This window comes from Piliocolobus tephrosceles, chromosome 6 (genome assembly GCF_002776525.5).
Source record: "Piliocolobus tephrosceles isolate RC106 chromosome 6, ASM277652v3, whole genome shotgun sequence".
In the NCBI taxonomy this organism is placed as follows: Eukaryota; Metazoa; Chordata; class Mammalia; order Primates; family Cercopithecidae; genus Piliocolobus; species Piliocolobus tephrosceles.
Window position 1 is genome coordinate 79,389,546 of NC_045439.1, and position 16,233 is coordinate 79,405,778.

The window sequence follows — 16,233 nt, forward strand, 5'->3', positions numbered from 1 at the left end:
GGATATTAGTTAAATACCAGTGCACCAAAAACTCCCCAGTGGAAATCTCCCTGCATAGACCCAATATGTGTTCTCTGATTTTCAGGACTCTTTGTCATTCATACCTTTTCCACATCTCTAGAGAGTTTTGCCTCTCAAGGCTAGCCAAATTTATTATTATTATTATTATTATTATTATTATTATTTTGAGATAGAGTCTAGCTCTTGTTGCCCAGCCTGGAGTACAATGGCACAATCTCGGATCACTGCAACCTCTGCCTCCCGGGTTCAAGTGACTCTCCTGCCTCAGCCTCCCTAGTAGCTGGGACTATAGGTGCCTGCCACCATGCCCAGGTAATTTTTGTATTTTTAGTAGAGACAAGGTTTCACCATGTAGGCTGGGCTGGTCTTGAACTCCTGACCTCGAGTGACCCGCCCACCTCAGCCTCCCAAAGTGCCGGGATGAACAGGCGTGAGCCACTGTGCCTGGTCCGAAAATACTTTTGCCTCAGGAGTAAATATCTGGTATGATTTAACTCCAGCTGAATTTTTTACTGGGCAATATAAGAAAAAATATAGAGACGTCATCCTTTATCTGAAGGTCAGACACCTATCACCCTCAATGATGCAAATGATGCAATGATGCAAGTGATGCAATGATGCGAGTGATGCAATGATGCAAATGCAGGCAGCTGGGTGTGATTCTGGAACATGGATACCAACCAGAAAGTAGGCAAAACAGCTGCCATGAAGCTTATGCATGGAGCCAATCCACTTGTTCTGAAAGAATGATTTTAAATGATATTATCTAATGTATACAAGACTTCTAAAACTTTGGTTGCTTGCTCACTTAAATGCAGCACGAGGCAATGATTTGAGATCTTAAAGGCTAAATTATATAATTGAAACATCTCTATATGAAATCACTTTTAAGTTAATTTTTAAAAATCTAACAAACACAGAGAGTTACAAATTCCCTTTTTCAGCCTCATACAAATGCTATGAGGATTCATGAATTATAGTCCCTTCCTGAGTTCAATATGTAATGATGAGGAGCCCTCATTGCTTGGCACTGCTGTGCTGAAGAAGTCTGCCCGCCTATGTGTGGCTCCCAAAGTCCTCTGCCTTCTGCTTCTTTTCCTCTGATATGCTCATCAGCAAAGGTGAGGCCTTAGGGAGGAGTGAGACATGCACAAGTTTAAGTTGATGAATGTTCCTCTCCAAGATTATGTAGCTGTTTCTATATCACTTGGGGAGAGGAAGCCAAGATTATAGTCTAGGTAAGTGGTTCTCAAATACCAGTGGTCTACTTGAAATGTAGACTTGTGAAATGTAGACTCCTTACCCTCAGAGAGTCTGACTCAGTTACTCTAGAATTGGGCCTGAAGTCTCCACACTCGCCCAAACACCCCAGGTGATTGCGATATAGATGCTCAGTGAACCATATTCCCAGAAACAGTAACAGGCAATTCAATTCTGCTAGCCATCGGGTCAGTAGTTATGGCAGCTGGGGGAGACTCTAGATTTAGACCGTTTCAGGCAGGTGAGAAGAAGGATTCAGCTGCATTTGGTTGGATGGATTTCGAACACTCAGATTCAAAGAATAGATTAAAAAAGTCTACCTCGAGTTCCTCAAAGGCCCTCTACACACAAGGATTTCTCATTTCCTTCTTAGATGCCAATATTCCCAAATGGGATCCTAAACATGAAATGGGTAATTTTTCAAACTAAAAGGAAAGCCCTATGAATAATCAGAAGAATTTTTTGGTTTTCAATCAAAACAAGAAAACTTTACAAACCAATAAGAATAAATGCCATGGCTATAACAAAAGTGAGAATATATCCTCTCAGGGGTTCATTGTTTTTCCCGTATCCCTTTGCAAAAAACTGCAGGGCTTTGTAGATGTTGTCCTTGCACAGAGCCTAATGGAAAAGAAGAGAAGACATTTGTCATTTATAGCTATGCACAGTCATTTTCTCTAGGTGATTCAAACAGGAAGATTTGGGGAAAGATTAAGTGATACACAAGATGAGGCACAAGTTAACACTGCACTTTATCATTCTTTATATTATTTGAATCGATCTTGACTATATGGCAGACATAGCACTTGAGCCAGATGCAAACATTAACTGTTTCAGAAAATGATGGAAAATGATTGCCAGTGAGAATGAATATTTCAGCTTGCTTCACATTCTGTGGAAACAGCAATAGGGAGAAGCACAAGCTGTTGTGCTTGTATTACCTGGAACACTTTGGGTGCGCTGACAAGGGAGGCCAGGGCGGAGGAGAGCGTTGCAGAAAAGATTCCTGCAGTGATGAGGGGGCCAAACCCTGATACCATGCTCATGACCTTGAGAAGAGAGGTACAAGTAAGGAGACTTCCTGTGATTTGGAATCTGTTTCATAAGCAAATTGCTTTCAACTAGATTTTTTCCCCCTGCTTCTTTCTCGCTTTCACATTCTTGTTTGTTTGTTTGAAACAGAGTCTCGCTCTATCACCTAGGCTGGAGTGCATTGGCACGATCTTGGCTCATTGTAACCTCTGCCTCCTGGGTTCAAGCGATTCTTGTACCTCAGCCTTCTGAGTAGCTGGGATTATAGGCACCTGCCACCACGCCCAGCTAAATTTTGTATTTCTAGTAGACACGGGATTTCACCATTTGGCCAGGCTGGTCTTGAACTCCTGACCTCAAGTGATCTGCCCACCTCAGCCTCCCAAAGGGCTGGGATTGTATGCATGAGCCACTGTACCTGGCCCATTCTCACGTTCTTAATTTTATTTTTTAAAAATAGAAATGGCCTTTTTGGTTATTTATAAGATAATAAATGCTCACCGCAATATATCCAGAAGATACTGGAAAAAATAAAGAAGGAAATGGTTTCAAGGATTTTGACATTTTCCCCTCTGTTCTTTGTGGCCATATGTTTCTTTGATGATGGGGAATTCTATCCAGCAGAAAGCAGTATTTTAATATGGTTTGGGGAGGGGCTCAGCTGTTTACTAGTCTTTTTACAGCCGTTAACCTTTCTTCTTCCTGCACACAGAGGCTTTTCAGACCTTTGCTATTTCTGTGTTCATTAAACATAATTTTAGATCTGAGACATGATGTGATTCTATCAATTTAAGTCATATTTTGGAATAATGACTTCAGTTAGGTTAATTTCTCTTTGTGGGTTGTTAAAACAGAAGAGTGAAGCTTTCACGACAAATTTACTTCTCCCTCTGCTCACCAATCATGCAGCCAAATTAATAGGTTTAAAGTCCTACAGTTTTCCTAACTTCCATTGTTACTTCCCCCTTATTTACCTTCCCTCTGGCACTCACAATTTCTCTCTTAGCCTTGTCTTCCAGGCTCTCCAGGGCCACCTCAAAGGCTTTGTCTAAGCTGAAGGCCGTGTATGAAATGCATTCCAAGATTTCTCAATGAACTTAGAACAGAACTATCATTTGACCCAGTAATCTCTTTACTGGGTATATATCCAAAAGAAAATAAATCATTCAACCAAAAAGATACAGGCACTTGTATGTCTAGTGCAGCACTATTCATAATAGCAAAGACATGGAATCAACCTAGATGCCCATCAATGGTGGACTGGATAAAGAAAATGTGGTACACATATACCATGCAATACTACACAGCCATGAAAAGAATAAAATCATGTCCTTCACAATAACATGGATGCAGCTAGAGGCCATTATCCTAAGCAAATTAACACAGGAGCAGAAAACCAAATACAACATATTCTCACTTATAAGTGGGAGCTAAACATTGAGTACTCATGAACATAAAGTGGCAACAGGGGACACTGGGGACTACTAGAGAGGGGACAGAGGATGGCAAGGGTTGAAAACTATCTATTGAGTACTATGCTTAGTACCTGGGTGAACTACTCACAGTTAACAGAGGCTACTTGTTGTAATACCCACAAATCTCAGCATCACACAATACACTCATGTAGCAAACCTGCACATATAGGATACTCCCCGAATCTAAAATAAAAACTAAAATTATAAAAGAAAGAAATACATAACAAGTGCTAACTAATCTAAGTTCCTTTCCACCATGAAATCTTGCACAACTGATTGGAAGATACATAGTGCCAGGAGATGATCTCTCCCTGGTGATGCAATTCATATGACTGCCTATTGTCTCTGACCACAGGAAATGTAACCATAGGATTTGCTACCATGTAATGCCTGTATGACTCCTTTCCCTCCCACATGAATCATTCCATGCTGGATTCTTATCAGCCAGTAATCAATCAGTTGCAGATTCAGAAATCTTACTCTATGTGACATTCAAAAAATGAAAATAATGGCAATGAACGTTTTTAAATTTTGCTTCAAACCTGGAAATTGTTCATCAGTCCGTACTGACATGGTTCATGTCGACATCTTGAGAAGTCATAGCCCAACCCACATGCTGCTGAACCATTGCAGTTCATCCCAGAAATGATGGTGTCATTCATGTTCCCGGTGGCATCTCGGACCACACAGGCCCCTGTGGAAACAACCATGGCTTGTTATTTCTTTATAAGGTTCTGGTCCCTTGAGATTTTCTTCTGAAAACATAGTTTACTTTGAGTCTGAAAAGGTCCATTTCTTAGCCTCTGTTCACTGTGGGTAGTTCTTGATAACTGGAGGTTCCCATCTGCTGAGCCCTGGGGTTTCCCCTTTTCTGTAACAGGCTGCCATTTCAACTGCCTGTGTGACTTAGATTTGAGTGGTAAGAGACTTGGGAGTTGACACTCAGTCTTAATTTCTTATCTTTTAAAACTTGCATGGCAGCCCTTGGTACATAACACATACTCAATACATATGTCTGGCTTAGTACTAATGACTGGATGTTTTTCAAGTAGAAGGATTTATTTCCTCATCTGCAAGAGAGCCAAGGGGTGGCATTGTGGTATTCTATTATAGCGATTAAGAGAACGCAGCCCCTCTTTTCAACTAATGATATTCCTTGCATAATTTATAAAACAGAGTTATAGTTCCACATTATATGCAGTTTTAATGGTTTAAACAATAAAGGAAATGTTTTAGGATAAAATATTCAGATTTCATAGGCAATGGTCAAATAATATTGATCTAGTATCTATCTTAGTTGATCTATTCTATTATTTTCATACATTTGAGTGTCTCTGTCATTTTCTACTATAGCATTCTATGATGAACATCTTTGTGCATAAACTTTTTCTTCTAGGATAGATTCTTAAAAATAGAATTATGGTCATTTAAAAGACTGCTGATATATATTTTAATCACTGGCATTCCCTTATGATTTTTTCTAACTAATCTTTGCCATGTTTTTGATAGGATTTTTGAAATATATGAATATACGTGAAGTATATATAAATATATGAATATACGTGAAGTATATATAAACTTTTCTGAACTACATGAAGGATAAATACTTTACAAACTAAATACCAACCAATAAAACTGCTTTGGTTTTCAAACTCTACCCAGGGTGGATTCTCATGCCTTGCTAATAATACCTTTAAGACAGGTCCCAGAGACAGGGATAAATGTGATTCTTAGCCACGGAATCCACATTCTTTGAATTTGGGAGACTTAAAAATCATAGACTCTTTTTTGTTTGTTTGTTTTTGTTTTTGAGACAGAGTCTCGCTGTGTTGCCCAGGCTGGAGTGCAGTGGCACGATCTTGGCTCACTGCAACCTCCGCCTCTGGGTTCAAGCAATTCTCTGCCTCAGCCTCCCGAGTATCTGGGATTACAGGCGCCCGCCACCATGCCCGGCTAATTTTTGTATTTTTAGTAGAGATGGGGTTTCACCCTCTTGGCCAGGCTGGTCTCGAACTGACGTCATGATCCACCCTCCTCGGCCTCCCAAAGTGCTGGGATTACAGGCGTGAGCCACTGCACCCAGCCAATCATAGACTTTTTTATCTGAAAGAGCCATTTAAAATAATCAGTGCAGGGATCCTTTTTATTGTAGTCCTGAGAGGTAGCCTGCCAGCTTCTACTTGAACGCTTGAAATTATGGATGTCAATTACCAAGTCAAACTATTCTTTCATATTTTACCTGTTTGCATTGTTCATTTATGTTGAACTGAACTCTTTGAATCATGTATTTTAACCTCTGCATAACAGATCTCTCAAAATTCCCATGAAGCCAGGCCATGAGTCATTATTTGTACTAATGACAGGACATTGACTCCATGACTGTCCTTCTCCTATGTTGGGCAAGTATAGAAATGTGTATTTTTCCACCCATTCGGGGCAAAACTTGAAGCTCTGAAATCAGGTCTATAACTTTACTCATTCTCTCACTTTAACTGTAGTAAAAAAGAAAACCACTCGGGAAATTTAACTTTAGTGGTTTCAATGTCATTCAAAAATGTGTTGATTTCCTAAAGCACTGAAACAAAAAATCTCTTTACATGTAACTAAACTTGGACATGCCCCAACAATACATTTATCTACCTATTTATTGATTTTTGATACATGGTCTCACTCCATTGCCCAGGCTGGAGTGCAGTGGTGTGATCACAGCTCACTGTACCCTTGACCTTCCAGGCTTAAGCAGTCCTCCCACCTCACCCTTCCCAGTAGCTGGGATCATAGGTGTGTGCCACCACGCCCGGCTAATTTTTTATTTTGTGTAGGAATGGGGTCTCTCTCTGTTGCACAGGCTGGTCTTGAACTCCTGGGTTTAAGCAATCCTCTGGCCTTAGTCTCCCAAATTAGTGGGATTACAGACATGAGCTACTGTGCCCAGCCCCAGCAATACTTTGAACAAAGTTATCAGATTTCCTCAAATCAGAGACAATGAGACAGGGAAGGATTTAAGTTCATTTTTTTTTTTTATCTCCAGAAACTAACTGTAGGTACATGCACCTTCTCAATTTCTCTAATAGTAAGTGGAAGAGGACTGTGATGTACCCTTTGGCTTCATGGTGGTCCAGCCTAGAGCATTTTTCCCTGTTGTACACAGAAGACGGTTTTCTTCTCTAAATGTTGAGAAACCTCTTCCTTTCCTACTATGGCAAAAGTATGAGGCAGCCCCCAACCAGGAGGAGATGTGACTGTAGGCAGCAGGTGGAACCAAAGTCAGCCTCAGGAACAGCAGGTGAGTACACATATTTTCTGTTCACTGAGCAATGTAGGGGCTGGCCGCCCACACTGCCAGCAGCTGGGTCTTGTTCTGTCTGATATCCTGCCAATTGGTGACAGTGACATTTCCATATTAAGGATAGCAGTGCAAGGATGAGACAGAGTCACAAATTCCACATCTTTCATACTTTCCTAAGGCTGTTTTTAGGTTTGAATCATTTTGTTTTTTACTTCTTTTCTCTATTCTGTTCCTCTCCTGCCTCCTAGAACAAGGGAAGTGTGTGCTGGAAGTGGTGGCCTCCTTAGCAGTGGGATTATCATCAAGGGTAGTAAAATGGGACCCTCTTTGTGTTCAGGTAGAATGACAACCTGATTAGCTTTATTCTAGCCCTGGCCCAGAGATGCCTGTGTTATAGCTTAATGGCATTCAAATCCCTAAAGTATCCAAATCATTAACATTAAGGTACCAAGAAGGGAATTAAAATCGTTGCCTTTTAAAAAACTTTGTATTTATGCTTCATTGAAAGCCCACTAGATGTGAACAACTGGACCCCTCGTAATTCTGACATTCAGACACTAGAGATGTACCACTTACCTACACAAATTGCAACCCCTAAGTAGGCAATAGTGGTGATGAAAATGGCCAGCATGGTTCCTCTGGGGATGGCATCTTGGGGATCCTTTAAAAAAATAATGTGGAGGTAGAAGAATACAGAGCAGAATAAGAACCATAGATCACTTGGAGTTATTTTTGTATTTTCAGATTTTTAGGCTACCCATCCTGAGGCAAGTTCTAAGAAAAGATCAAGGAAACGGTACGTTGATGAGCTCGAGCTTTATTTTGGACAAAGACAAGGTGTGCAGAGTGAATAAAGAAATCTGTAAAACTTTCAGCTGAACAGAAGAGATCTCTAACTGTCCAGAAGGAAGTTTCTATAGAAAAATGTAGTAAGTAGTTCACTCACCAAGGCCTCATCTTTCTCTTTATCTCCTATGAATTTCATTTAGATGTATCACATCTTGAATTTGTAGGGGAAAATATACAAACATATCTGGCATGTTGGTAATATCTCTGTATGTATTTGTTTTATACTGAGCTTAAGCTTGCCTTTAAAAAAATCACTTTTGACTGAGGGAAAAGGATGATCTACTTACTAAATTCTTCAATCCTTTAAATTCCCTATTTGAAATCAAGTTCAGAAATATCTGCAATGGGAGATATTTAATTTCCATAGGCAGACATAAAGAAAGAGGCAAATTCAAGCTTATACCAGAAAATGGGCTTTTCTCTTGCTTATAAGTGTATATACATTCACTAAGTTGATTTCACATCATACTTAATTTACCATTTTATATCCTATTTGGGGGGCATAAATCATATAAAATCAATTTTTAAGTAGCATATTGAATTGTATTCAACTCAACTTAATAGGGATTATTAAATAGAAATTTTAATGTCTTCACTTTTATAGGACAGGGCCTGGCACAGAGTAGGAGTCAATAAATATTGAATTGAGGAAGGCACAATATCAGCAGGTATGAGTCCCCCAACCAGAGCACATTAGACCCATCAATACAAATAAGCAATCACTGCAGTCAAACAAAGTTTGTGCTTTAAAAAGAAAACTAAAATATGCTGAACGAGTCCATCAAAAAGGTTATACATAGTGAATGTAGACTCAACTTGACAACTGAAAGTCACAACTGAATCAAGCAAACCTGCCCCACATGGCAGTAAGCCGGCCCTGTGGAACCACTCTGTGATCATTTATTCCTCCACACTCTTCTAGGAGTATCTGCACACAGGGTTTGTTCTGACACGTACATACCCAGTCTCTTCCTTCCAAACTATTGTCGTCAGTGTGGCAGGTGTATGCAATGGGGCAGTGCACAGAAGGAAAAAGAAGGCAGTCATGACTATCATGGGGCCTACTGAATCTCCTAATTCATGTTATCTTCCAAAATTTATTTTATTGATGAAGAATTTCTTGAGATCTGAGTAAAATGTAAAGAACTGACAGTGGGAAAAACAGAAAAAAATATATATATAATATTTATGCATATCTATATCTATCTATCTATCTATCTATCTATCTATCTATCTATCTATCTATCTATCTAACAGATGTGAAGATGGAAGGCAGTCTTGTACCTAAAACACAAAAACTTAGTTTTTGGCTAGGCATGGTGGCTCACGCCTGTAATCCCAGCACTTTGGGAGGCCAAGGCGGGCGGATCACCTGAGGTCAGGAGTTTGAGAGCAGACTGGCCAACATGGCGAAACCCCGTCTCTACTAAAAATACAAAACTTAGCTGTGCATGGTGATGTGTGCCTGTAATCCCAGGTGCTCAGGAGACTGAGGCAGGAGAATCACTTGAACCTGAGGCAAAGGTTGCAGTGAACTGAGATTGCGCCACTGCACTTCAGCCTGGGCGACAGAGTGAGACACTGTATCAAAACAAACAAACAAACACCCCACAAACTTAAGTTTTTATTTGCAACTATCTGCTACAAGCTCTAAAATGACTTAACAGGAGTCACATGAGAGTCGATCATGACTCTAAGACATTATTATTTATTTATTTATTTTGACATGGATTCTTGCTCTGTTGCCCAGGCTGGAGTGCAGTGGCTCAATCGTGGTTCACTGCAGTCTCAACCTTCCCATGCTCAAGTGATCCTCTCACCTCAGCCTCCCAAGTAACTGGGATGATAGGTGTGTGCGACCCTGCCCAGCTATTTTTGTGTGTGTGTTTTATAGAGACAGGGTTTTGCCATGTTGCTCAGGCTGGTCTCAAACTCCTGGGCTCAGGCAATCACCCACCTTGGCCTCCCAAAATGCTGTGATTATAAGCATGAGCTACCATGCCCAGCCATGATCCCGAGACATTAACATGTAAATCTGGAATTAACATGTAAATCTGGATGCCAATATATTAGTGTATGATTAGATATTCACATTGTCTGGTCTGGCTAGCTTCCCCTTAGATAGGGCTCAGGAGGACTTTGACAAATTATTGATTTTCACTTGAAATGTAGTTTCCATCCACAAGCAGTAACCCAAAACCTAACCCTCTTTACCTTTTTTCATTAGACATTTTATTTTTCCTTAGGACAGAAAGCAAGCAATCTATTAGATCCCTGCTTTCTCAGTATGTCAACCACATCCTAATTTTGCTTCTCTGAAATCACTTCTTAGCTTTCTTGATTAGACTTGGGTATTTTCTAAATCTTCTCCCAGGTACATATTTAAAGATCATCTGTTAATGCATTATTAACAAATGTAAGGTTCTGGATTTGTCGCATTCCCTTGTGCCTGTGAGCTTCCTTCCGGAGGAGGATTCTGAGGCTGTGAGTAGAGATCAGGACCCTGCCTACCCTATAGTATGTAAACAGTAAATGTTTCCTAAATTGAACTGAATCCATTATGTTTTATTTCTAGGTTCACTTTCAAAGAGAAATAATATCTACAAGTACTGAAGTTTCCTCCCCATTTCCCAACGTATTTTGTCACCTCCCAGAACTTAACATGGTTGGCCCCTCCGGCTTGTGACCACGTTATTACTTCTCAAAGCATTCTCCTCTCTTGATTTTCATGACCCCACTGTCTTTTGATTTCTCCTGCTTCTTAGCTCTGTCTCTTTTTTCTTCATGGACTTGCTTTTTACCATTAATACTTTGAATGTCTGTGTCTCCCTGAACGCTGCCTCAAACCTCTTCTCTCTTCCCTTTTGCACATACCTGCATGAACTCATCCATGCCATGGCTGCTAGTCCTGCCCTGGCTCCTTTCAGAGCTCCAGACTCAAACATCTAGCTACCCACTCACTAGACATCGCCACCCCATGTCCTTCTGCCATTTCAACCTCAATAGACAAATGTGAGCTTCCTTTCCTCATCTACTGTACTGTGGAATCAATTCAACAGGTTACAGCCAGCATTAAAAGAATACAATAGAATAGAACTGATGTGAGAATATCAGGAGGCATTGCTTGTAATAAAGTAAAGAACCATTTGGGGAAAATTTTCTAAGTGTGCACTTGGTTGTGATGTATAATGTTTTCTTACAGTGCATCGTAGTAAAAAACATTTTTTTTTCTATTTCTTCTCCTAACTCTAACAAAAGCTGATGTCTTTGGTTCTTTTCCTCTGCATGGCCTTAAATCAGGCCCATGTTGTCTTTTGTCCAGACTATTATGATAGTCTCTAATTGATCTTTCTGCCTCCAGTCTTCCTGCCTATTACAACCTTTCCCCACCTTCCAGACCACCCTCCACAAGCTGTTAGCAGGCTCTCTCTAAAACACATATTTGATCATGTTACTCCCTTGTCTAACCTCCTTAGTCTCCAGCTAGTTTGGGGATAATATCCAAACTCTACTGTCTGCAGTTAAGAGGACCCCTGAGTTCTGTATATAGTAAAAGTATATAGTATATAGTAGTGTATGTGTTAAAAGTTAAGCTTAATTATAAAATCATAAAAGTATTTTTAAATAAAAAGAATGCAACATTCTACGATAATATTATGACCATGTATGCCCCCAAAATCCTAACAGGCCATTGTTTGTAGTTTCTTTACATGTGAACTCAGAATCAGAGATTTCTCAGTAGAGGCTGCTAAATAAATAAAAACTTCTTCACTAACATAACAACCCTAAATCAACTTAACACTTATTTTGAAGGGGGAGGAATTTTAAGTCTTGTCTTTTCAGACAGAAATAATATCTTCTCTTTCTTTGCTTACTCCCAGAGTACTTAGGGCACATAGAACATTCTTTCTAAATATGTTTCTTAATATATTAATGAAGGATGACATACCTTACTCTGCACATAAAATAATTCTCATTAGCAGCATCTTTCTCGGTGCTTTTTTATACCCCATTCCTTCTGTTTCAAATGTTCCTCTCTTGTTTGTCCTGTTGGCAAACTCCTGTTCATCCCTCAAAACCTGGATTGAGTGTCCCCTCTTCTGAAAGTCTTCCTTTACTTTGGAAGGGACAGGCAATTGCTACTTCCTCTTTCCTTTGCACTTGATTCTACTCTTGCTTGTTCTAATTCATGTAAGGGAAGTCTGTCTCCCCCGCTCTGAGCTCCTTGAGGGACAGGCGAAGCTCCTTGCTTCCTCAGTGCCTGGTGTGAACAGGCACTCAGTGAGTGCTAGCTAAGCGGAACTGACTACTAAACATCTGATGCAAACTTGTTTTTAAGGAGTCTAAAGAAAGAACAATATTCTTTACTTTAAAGGTGTGTTTATAGTTTGCAGAAATTTAAGTCAGTGACCTCTAATACTCTCCCAGAGCTGAGAAACCAGAAGTTCAACATCCATAGCTAAATTTCATTCAGCAGTGATACTACTTGAATCATTTTGAACAAGTTTCTTAACTTTTCTGCACTTCAGCATAATATTTTTATGCCCTATTTCTGCTTGAGAACTTACCATAACACTGTGGCCCTTAATATAAAAAATCTAAATGCCTTTATTTTATTTACTCAATTAGTATTTATTGAGGCTGTGCTAGCTTTGAGGATAAAGCAATGAACAAAATCAAAGGCAAAGTCTCTGCTTTCATGGAGTCGTGTTCCAGGGCAAGTGCCTCTGGCTCAAGTCCCTCCAACAGCTGTTTCCCTTTGCCTTCAAGGTGATTGAGCCCCATCAGGGTTTCTCCAGTTGAACTGTAAGAGACTTCTCATTGTTCCCAGTTTCCTCATGCCTGACTATCCTTTCTGCCTGGAATACTCTATATTTCTTCATCAATAGTCAGCATCCAGCCTTTGCTTTATGTTCAGGTTCAAAAGTTATTTCTTTGAGAAAATCATCCCTGATTAACTTAACAATTATTTTCTTCAGTATTTTTATTTCACATCCCACGTGGACAATGCATATGGTTTTCATGTATGTATATTTCTTGATAAGTCTTGAAAATATTTCTTGTCTTCCAAAGTTGATCATAAATTTGTTGAGGTAAAACCTGTGTCTTCTACTTTGTGTGTGTGTGTGTGTGTGTGTGTGTGTGTGTGTGTGTGGTAGAAACAGCTTATTGTTCCCTGATATACATCCTCACTTTCCTCCTTTTAATACTAGAACCCCCTAAAATTTTATCTGGGCACATGGCTGCCCAGATAGAGACTACATTTCCCACCCTCCTTTGCAACTAGGTAAGGCCACAAGACTAAATTCTGGCCAATAGAATGTCAGAAGGAGTGATACATGCAAGTTCTAGGAATTGCTTGCCCTCTACATGCTTATCCCCCTTCTCATGGACTGGAATGTGACCTTGCAGATAGAGGGCAAGCCCCAAAGTAACGGTAAAACGAAGAGGTTGTCTGGGTTCCTGGGCTACCTTTTGAAGCAGACCTTTCTTATACCACAGGATGGCCTATGGGCTTGATTTAACATACAATGTTTATTTATTTATTCATGAGTATATCAAGACTAATCAAGAAATATACATATGTTTTATTTATTTTTGTTTTTTTTTTTTAAGAGATCAGGGTCTTGCTGTGTTACCCAGGCTGGCCTCAAACTCCTGGGTTCAAGCAATCCTCCCACCTCAGCCTCCCAAGTAGCTGGGACTACAGGTGCATGACACTGTGCCCAACTGAGCTAGATTTTGTGCATTAAAACCTGCATCTTGCTTAGGCCACTGTTGCTGGTCTTTTATAACATTCCCATATCCTAACTAATACCATGCTCTTTGCAGTACTTCACACAGAATAATAAGTGGGAAGCTAAGTGAAAATGTGATTATTTCCCTTTGTTTTGTTTTGTTTTTACTTTTACAGGAAAATATTCTCATTCATTTGGGTTTAAAAGAGAAAGGACGGTTCTGGTATTTTTTTCACTGAACTACATTTATTTTGGGGAAATATGGCACACTATCACACTACTCTGTTCTTCTGATATCACCGAATAAGACTTTTGGAAGAATTATCTGGAATAGAAATCCAAATTTGGCATTAAAGGAAAGAACTTTTAAATCATCAGGAAATCTTACAGGAACATACAGTTTGAATATGTAGGGTGATATGGTCACATTTAACCTCTCTAGCTCCTTGTGCTACCCACCAACTGTACCCCCACATCCCAGGACTGCAAAGCAGAGCAAACAACTTACCTCCAAATCTCCTGAGATATTGGCACCAGCAAGAATCCCAGTAGCTGCTGGGAAAAAAATGGCAAAGACAGAGAAGAAACCTTCACCCTTTGTGAAGCGTGGCCCAAAGTTTTCTGCAAATATTGATGCTGCAACATAAATTATAAGAAAGTTACCATGTAGACATTTTTCACAGTGTAGGAGATTAAGTTACCATTGGCTTCCCTAGCCCTAAATGCAAATACATTCCTATGTTCTGATTTTTTTTTTTTTTTTTTTTTGAGACAGAGTCTTACTCTGTTGCCCAGGCTGGAGTGCGATGGCGTGATCTCAGCTCACTGTAACCTCCGCTTCCCAGGTTCAAGCAACCAAGCGATTCTCCTGCCTCAGCCTCCCAAGTAGCTGAGATTACAGGCAGCTGCCACACACCTGGCTAATTTTTTGTATTTTTAGTAGAGACGGAGTTTCACCATGTGGGCCAGGCTGGTCTCGAACTCCTGACCTCAGGGGATCCACCCGCCTCAGTCTCCCAAAGGGCTGGGATTACAGCCGTGAGCCACTGGCCACATTCCTATATTCTAAATGGAATGAACTTCAAGATGTGGTGTACTCCTGAGGAACTTTATGTTAATATTTGCCAAAAGTCAAAATATATATCATAAACTTTTAGATCTCTATGACATAGTTCTGAAAAATCAATTTTTGTGCTGACAGAGATCCAGGCTGCCTGACTTTTTTGCATCTAGAAAAGATTGAAAGAGGAGGAGATGAAGAATTCTCTCACGACCACCCTGGCATACCCACAAATGCACCACCACACAGATTCATACACACAACTACATTCTCACATGCATAAATACCATAAACAATCAACACACTGGTTTTCTATGCCTTTTTTTTGTAGTTGAAGAACCTTGTGGGTAAGTCTACTTTACAATTTTGCTACTAATGTATGAATCTTTTTACTCTTTACTCCTAGGTATTAGATCTTAGCTGCTTGTACCAAATCCTCAGTATGGGAGTATATTATGATGAGGAGCTTTGTTAATAAAATAATACCATCCCACAGGTTGTCACCAAATTACTCAAATAAAAAGGAAACAACCTAGAAGAAAAACAGGAGGAAAAAAGAGAAAAGAAGAGGAAGAAAAATGTGAACAAAAGAATCTGGGATGCAAAAATAGGAAAAAAGGCTTAAAGAAAAAAATATGGTAGGAGTGGGAAGGAGGGAAAATAATAGAAAGGAAAAGGATATTAACATGCAAAGTGAACCAGAAAGTCTTTATGAAGAAAAGGAATCAGGAAGAAAGAGATATGTGATATCAAAAAGAAATAAATACTGACAACTGAGTAAATAATGAAGGGAAACATTTAAAGACTCAGCAGTGGATTCTTGAGCAAGCTAGAGGGAAAAGAAAGGCAAGAACAGATAGAAGGAGTAAAATAAGGAGAGAAAGAAGTCAAATTTCATGCTCTGTGATATTATCACAGGATGCTATACTGAGTAACTCCTGCAGTCTTTTCTGCTTGAAAGCCTGACAGTGATGCCATGGGAAAGCAAGGTGCAAACAAGTCTAGCAGGAAGAAAGAAATGCCTATATTTGACTTTAGTGCTCTGCAGTGGCTGAACAAATTGAGCTGTGTCTCTGTTTCTGCTATTTGACAGCAACAACAAAAGGTTTACAAAGTACTTTCGCATCGCAAAGCACATTGTGAGAAACTGTCTTATTTGTTTCTCAAAATTCTCTCAGGAAGTTCTTATTATCGTCCACGTTTTGGCAGGAAAATCTGAGACCCAGGCACATTAGGTGTTCTGTCCAGCTGTTAAGTGGCAGAGTTGAGACCCAAACTTGGGTCTCCTGAATCCAACACCAGGCTCTTTCCTGGAGAAATTTACTATCCATTTTATCACTAGTGAAACTCATATATTTTCTGGTTCTAAAACCTATAGTGTGCCCAGATTTGCTGGTGAGGTACTGGGTTTCAGAAGAGAATGATAGTTTTTGCCTCTATTATGCTTCCCCAATGCACTTCCCATTTCTTTTGGGCTTCTGCATCCACAGGTAACTTGAAAGGGGAGCC

At 39.8% G+C, this 16,233-nt stretch overlaps 1 protein-coding gene across 2 annotated transcripts in view; it reads right to left on the minus strand.

Annotated features, from left to right (window-relative positions):
• SLC12A1 (solute carrier family 12 member 1) overlaps nt 1-16,233 on the minus strand; it is a 102,142-nt gene that overhangs the window by 58,698 nt on the left and 27,211 nt on the right. For both annotated transcript variants that reach the window (XM_026447032.2, XM_026447031.2), the window contains exons 9-13: nt 14,173-14,300; nt 7,654-7,738; nt 4,331-4,482; nt 2,223-2,330; nt 1,779-1,902 (exon numbers count right to left, since the gene is read on the minus strand). In XM_026447032.2, coding sequence (XP_026302817.1) covers nt 1,779-1,902; nt 2,223-2,330; nt 4,331-4,482; nt 7,654-7,738; nt 14,173-14,300 — 597 coding nt within the window. The remainder of the gene's footprint in view (nt 1-1,778; nt 1,903-2,222; nt 2,331-4,330; nt 4,483-7,653; nt 7,739-14,172; nt 14,301-16,233) is intronic.